At 32.0% G+C, this 5,511-nt stretch overlaps 1 protein-coding gene across 1 annotated transcript; it reads right to left on the bottom strand.

Annotated features, from left to right (window-relative positions):
• Nucleotides 1–3,033: 3,033 nt before the first annotated feature.
• LOC149372846 (heat shock protein 26-like) lies at nucleotides 3,034–3,914 on the bottom strand. The gene is made up of 3 exons (XM_089598013.1): nucleotides 3,634–3,914; nucleotides 3,483–3,542; nucleotides 3,034–3,285 (listed from the first exon to the last, which is right to left on the bottom strand). The coding sequence occupies exons 1-3, from the start codon at nucleotides 3,841–3,843 to the stop codon at nucleotides 3,034–3,036; spliced, it is 522 nt and encodes a 173-aa protein (XP_089454139.1). The 5' UTR covers nucleotides 3,844–3,914.
• Nucleotides 3,915–5,511: the final 1,597 nt, after the last annotated feature.

Below are 5,511 nucleotides of genomic sequence, written 5' to 3' on the forward strand. Positions count from 1 at the left end.
ATGGATATAAAAAAACTCTCAATCTCGTCTGTCGCGAGGGCACGAACGAATGCCCATTTAAGGGGGCTCCTTCACGAAAGTCCCCAAACAGAGATATATTATTTCTTGTAAATAAAAGTCTACTGAATTTAATGGTGGTCTAAATTATATTTCGAATGGGTCAAAATTTTGAGAAATCCGAGCTCAAAGTTGTAACTATTAGCACGTGTTCCTATGGGGCAGCGTGAAAAACAATTTGTTTTCGTTTATAATAAACCTTAATTAAATGTCCCAGCAGACTGAATATATACGTTTTGTAGATGAAGTCTTCCTCTGTAATATGCTGTATTAAAAATTGTGGATAAAGGACCATTTTAGCGAGATATTTGTGATGGAAATAAATAAACAGTGTCCGGGAGGTCAGAAGGTCACGTGGGTAGCAGACGTACTTGTTCACCTAATCGCTCGAGTTTTCAAAAAGTTGAGATTGCCTTTCCTCCATCCTCTTGAGACTCTATGTGCGTGGTATTCTTTTTTTTTAGGTGGATTAGAAGGACCGTCATCTATTGTTTATCAATTAAATGATGTTAATGACATACAGATACTAAACACTATAGAGGTAGAGTAATAGCAGAAAGGCATGCAAACACGACATATATATACCATATACCTATATATTACATCGCTATACTACACCAACACAGGTAGTGTACCCTCGTATGCACTAGACTGGTCAAAACAATAATTAATTTTTCGTACAAAGTTTAACTACACACATAAATATCATTTTTCCCCCTTCATACATTATTAAAAATATCATAATGATTTTCAGACACATTTGTTTATTGAAAAACAAAACTTTATTTTTTGTTTGTCTTTGACCTCAACAGTAGTCGTAGGAGCCCCCTTAAAGACTGCGTATCAGCGTTGGTCTGAGCATTATTCCACGTTCACAGTTCATGCTTGATCGCACATAGCACCGCTGACTGGATCCCACCGAGAACTACTTCGCGCGAGAATTCGAATTCGAAATCGTATGATTTTTTCAACAAACAGTAGGCGTGGAAATTCAAATTTGAAAGAATTCTTGGTATACTATTTATGTATGTAATCATACAATATTATCTAATATTTTTAGGCATTAATTAGCCAATACATACAAAGATTTCTTTCGAATTTGAATTTCTGCGCCTACTGTCTGCTGAAAATATCATACGATTTTGAATTTGAATTCTCGCGCCAAGTAGTTCGCAGTGAGATCCAGGCAGCGTCGCTATGTGCGATCAAGCATGAACTGTGATCGTGGAATAATGCTCAGACCAACGCTGCTGCGTATAGCGCTCTTGCATACCTATACACTCTGAGAATACATATAGGTATGCAATCTCGTCTGTCGCGAGAGCACCAACGAATGCCCATGCAAAGAGCGCGTATAGTATACATACATTATAAGAATACACGCGGAGTATATCTGTGTAAAATCTCGTCTGTCGCGAGAACGGCTGAAAATGCTCACCCACAAAAGTGCCCAACGCGACATAAGAAGTTTTCACTTCAAGAAATTGATCGAAAACGTCCATAAAGAAATAAGATGTAACAAAAAGACCATCAACCATTTTGACATTATCCACACAATTCTTTTATCCAAATTTGAAAATGACAAAAAATAATTGCTGTGAACAATTTTATATTACAAATAAACAGTTTAATCAGAAAAAAAATTATCCAGAACCTAGACAAGAAAATTAAATAAGTTAAGCATGAAATGTGCAAAGTTTTATTAGTACACAGCAATGTAGTGGAAGAATAAAAAAATTTTGTTAATTCTTGCAACACAATCTTTATTTTGCACCAAACGTCGAAAATTGTTTTTTACAAGTCTTAAATTCTCAGTTCACGTATATAGACATTTTTAATATTATTTTATAAGGAAAAATACGCAAACAGTGCCCAAAAAAGTTAAATCATAATATAGATTATTTTTGAAAATACTACTATAAATTTTATACGTATTAATTTACGGCGTCCATATGTTAGGAAAAACGCTGATCATTTGTAATAAAAGTAGGAAGAGACACGAGCTTATAACAAAAAAAAATCATGAAGTTCTAACAGATTTTCTCTTCAAATTACATTCCTAGATTGTAAGTGTTTTACAAAAAATTACTACAATCCTTTTGCATACAGTATACATTAACCAATCTTACAGTACAAGCTAAGCTCTGAAAGTGAAAGTTGTAAAGGGGTTTCATTAAACATCTCGATAAAGATTTTCCTGGGCCTTTTTTAAAATAACACTCCAAAAAATTGTCTTCTAAAGATTGAGGTACATAAAGTAAAATTACCAAACTAATAAATACAAAACATAAGAAAAGACGCGGATAAAATGACGATCACGTAACAGAACATCGTTATTACACGATTTTTTAAATCTTTTAATATTTTTATTGCAAAACCAAGCGATTGATAAAAAAATAAAATAGTTGTCTTTCTGTCTGGCACTGTTACTTTCCGTGTTATTCACTACAGCAAAAAATTCTTGTACTCTTATGAAATATTTAATTTATTAACACATTAAACTACACTTTAAAGCAACGGATATTTGCTGCTCATCGTTACTTTGAAAGTTTAGCAGTTTTTTTCTTTTGATTATGTCATAAACTGTTCAATTTAAATTGAATCTTGATAGTTTCAAACTTTTTTTGTTAACAAAAACCTTTTTTTCACGTGTATATTCATACACAATTTTTTAATACCAATTTTCAACTAAAGTAAGGAATACTAAAACTACTTGAATATTTTGCACGAGTTAACACGAAATCAATTCATTTCCATACAAAAAGTTTATCTATAGTCATTAGACAAAAACACCAACTATCTATTTGGATTTGAAACCAAAAGCATACGATAACTTATAAATTAATTAACTGACTTTTATCAGCTAAAAGTGATTTACATTTTAATGGGTATTTAAGTTTTTAAAAACACTTTTCATTGTTTAAAAAATTTGTGTTTAATATTCAGTACATCAAATGATGTATTAACATTTTTTCATTAATTCTCTTCTTGAATTTCCAATTTTTCTTTGTTGAGTGGTTTACCAGTTTCTTCGATGTTGCTAGAACTTTCATTGTCAACTGCCATTTTATTCTTGCAAGGAACATATACAGTTAAAACTTTATCTGAACTCAACAATGCCTTGGCCTTTTCCAAATCGAATGAAACAGGGACACTCAACTTCTTATACAAGCCCTTCTCGTGCTGTTCTTCTGGTGGTGCCTCAACTATAATGTCCCTACCTACAACCTACAAATAAATGAAATAAAGATTTATTAAAAGATTTAATGCTTTAGTGTTGATAAAACCTAATGAATATTCGTTTGGCTATTTTTTTAGATACACTTCACATGATTAATTATTATACTTGGATGATATTTATTTAACCGTTTATATATACCAAGTGCTTATTGCATGAAAAGAATAACGATTGAATAATCACTTACCTTAACAATAATTTTATCTTGGTTGTACATCGTGCAGTCCAGGCAGCACACAAATTTCTCCTATAAAAATTCCATTTTACAAATTTAAATTTTACTGTAAATGAATTACAAAATGAATTGCACTTATTATCAAAGATCATACTGTATTTACCTGGTTAGTTGAAGTACAAGAGTCATTACTCAGTTTGACATCTAGAAATACAAGCTGACTCAATGTGCTGCAGGGAACAATAGAGGGACTGCTTTCACAATCATCGCAGGCTTCATAAGCCACACCCCTTTTTGAATTAAACATACGTTGCAGTTGTAATTTAAATTCCGGATCAATTTCTTTTCTTGCCTTAATTACTTCTATGTTCATTTTTAAATACACTTACTTAAATTCGGCAAATTCAATAAAATTTTGATCAGTGCCTCAATGCTTCAACAAAGCCCAAAGTGCAACTGACGTGGTTAGCAGCGATCCTACGTTTCTACGTGCCTGTGCGTGCACTGCGTGTAACGTCATCGTTATTTAAATTATCCAAATAAGCAGATGATAAAGTTAGACTTCTGCGCATGTGTGGATGACAAAAATACGTTCTAAACTGCAAACTTTCATGCACGTTAATAGAATCGAAGCAACTTGTGAGTACTTTAAGAATCTGAAAATGTTAGGGTTAACAATACAGAATCTCTCTCTCCTCCTCTCTCTCAATTAGATGACCAAGTGACATAATGTATATTCCCCCCTGTTACACCAAATCATATTAGGACTCCTTCATCATCTCATCGTCCAAGCTAAGAAACTCTCTTTCCACCCCCTTATTTGATAGCGATCACCTACACACCTACAAAAAACTTGTACTTCGCTCTCTTCTTCAACGTAAAACCAACCAAACTCTGCACCATCTACATAAAATTTAATAACAACTAGTAATAACTTCTAGTAGTAATCCACTTAAAGAGCCTTTGGTCGGTACATAGCAAACAATGTCATCATTACGCATCCAACACTCCTCATTACACACTAGTTACTTTCATAACACCATAACTGTTGAACTAAACACATTTCTCTTTCATACAATAATTAATGTACACAACTGTATTCAATTGGCCACATAGGCCCCAATAATATTACCCCATGGCCTAAACAATAAATAAAACTAAAATCTGAATCTCTCTCTCTTTCTTTCTCCCTCTCTCAACGTTTCTGAGTCAGGAACAGAGGGAAGGGCTATGTCACGGAGCAACCCTATTCTTTAAGTCAAAATAAATTTATTCATCCATATTCTGTTGAATATTTTCTTTAAGTTGAAAAAAATTTAGTCGATCTAAAAAAATATTTCGTACAACTTAGTGAGAAATTTAAACAAAGACCAGTGTATAATGCGGAGGTACCAGGAAGTACCCGCCAAGTGCCCTGGAAAGGGTCTTCTGGAAGACGTTAATCTAAAATTAACAGACACTATTTTAAACTTTAATTGAAACAAATGTGCTATTATTCAAAAATATTTACAGGGATTTCTTTTTTTAATGAAATCCATCACTAAAATATCGTATAAACTTAAAAATGTATTATCGACCATTTTCTTATTGATGTGAAAATCTTATGTGTTTTAACAAAGAATTTTTTTTTTAATTACTATTTTAACCATACATAATAAGATTAATTTTATAATAAAAACAAATCTTACATGCGAAATTCTTAAATTTTTCTTCATTGTCCATCATCATGTATAAATCAATGATACTGAATAATAAGTTAAAGTAACAAATAACTAGCCTACAAGTTTCTGTTTTCTAAACATAAACATAGTTAAGTTATGTTGTAAAGGCACAGAAAATACAAACTTCTGGTAGGGGTAGAGGAAAAATAGTTAAATGCAAAATACGTTTCATGAATTTTATATCATAACATTTAATTAATTTCTTATCGCTAGCATAAATGTTTTTTCATTTACTTAGCAAAATTATTTATAATCAGATCCATTCGTTTAGTACTCCCAAATAAGATTTTTCAATTATAACAAATGTGATATAACTTGAT

Source organism: Copidosoma floridanum, unplaced genomic scaffold, assembly GCF_036245765.1.
Source record: "Copidosoma floridanum isolate Cflo_tuat_1 unplaced genomic scaffold, Cflo_Japanese_pri ptg000129l, whole genome shotgun sequence".
NCBI lineage: Eukaryota > Metazoa > Arthropoda > Insecta > Hymenoptera > Encyrtidae > Copidosoma > Copidosoma floridanum.

Excerpts from the sequence above, each read along its gene's own strand:
- LOC149372846 (XM_089598013.1), bottom strand. The coding sequence starts at position 3,843 with ATGAACATAGAAGTAATTAAGGCAAGAAAAGAAATTGATCCGGAATTT. Across the intron at positions 3,543-3,633 it reads CTTGTACTTCAACTAACCAG|GAGAAATTTGTGTGCTGCCT; the intron begins GTAAATACAGTA and ends GAATTTTTATAG. Across the intron at positions 3,286-3,482 it reads AAGATAAAATTATTGTTAAG|GTTGTAGGTAGGGACATTAT; the intron begins GTAAGTGATTAT and ends ATTTATTTGTAG.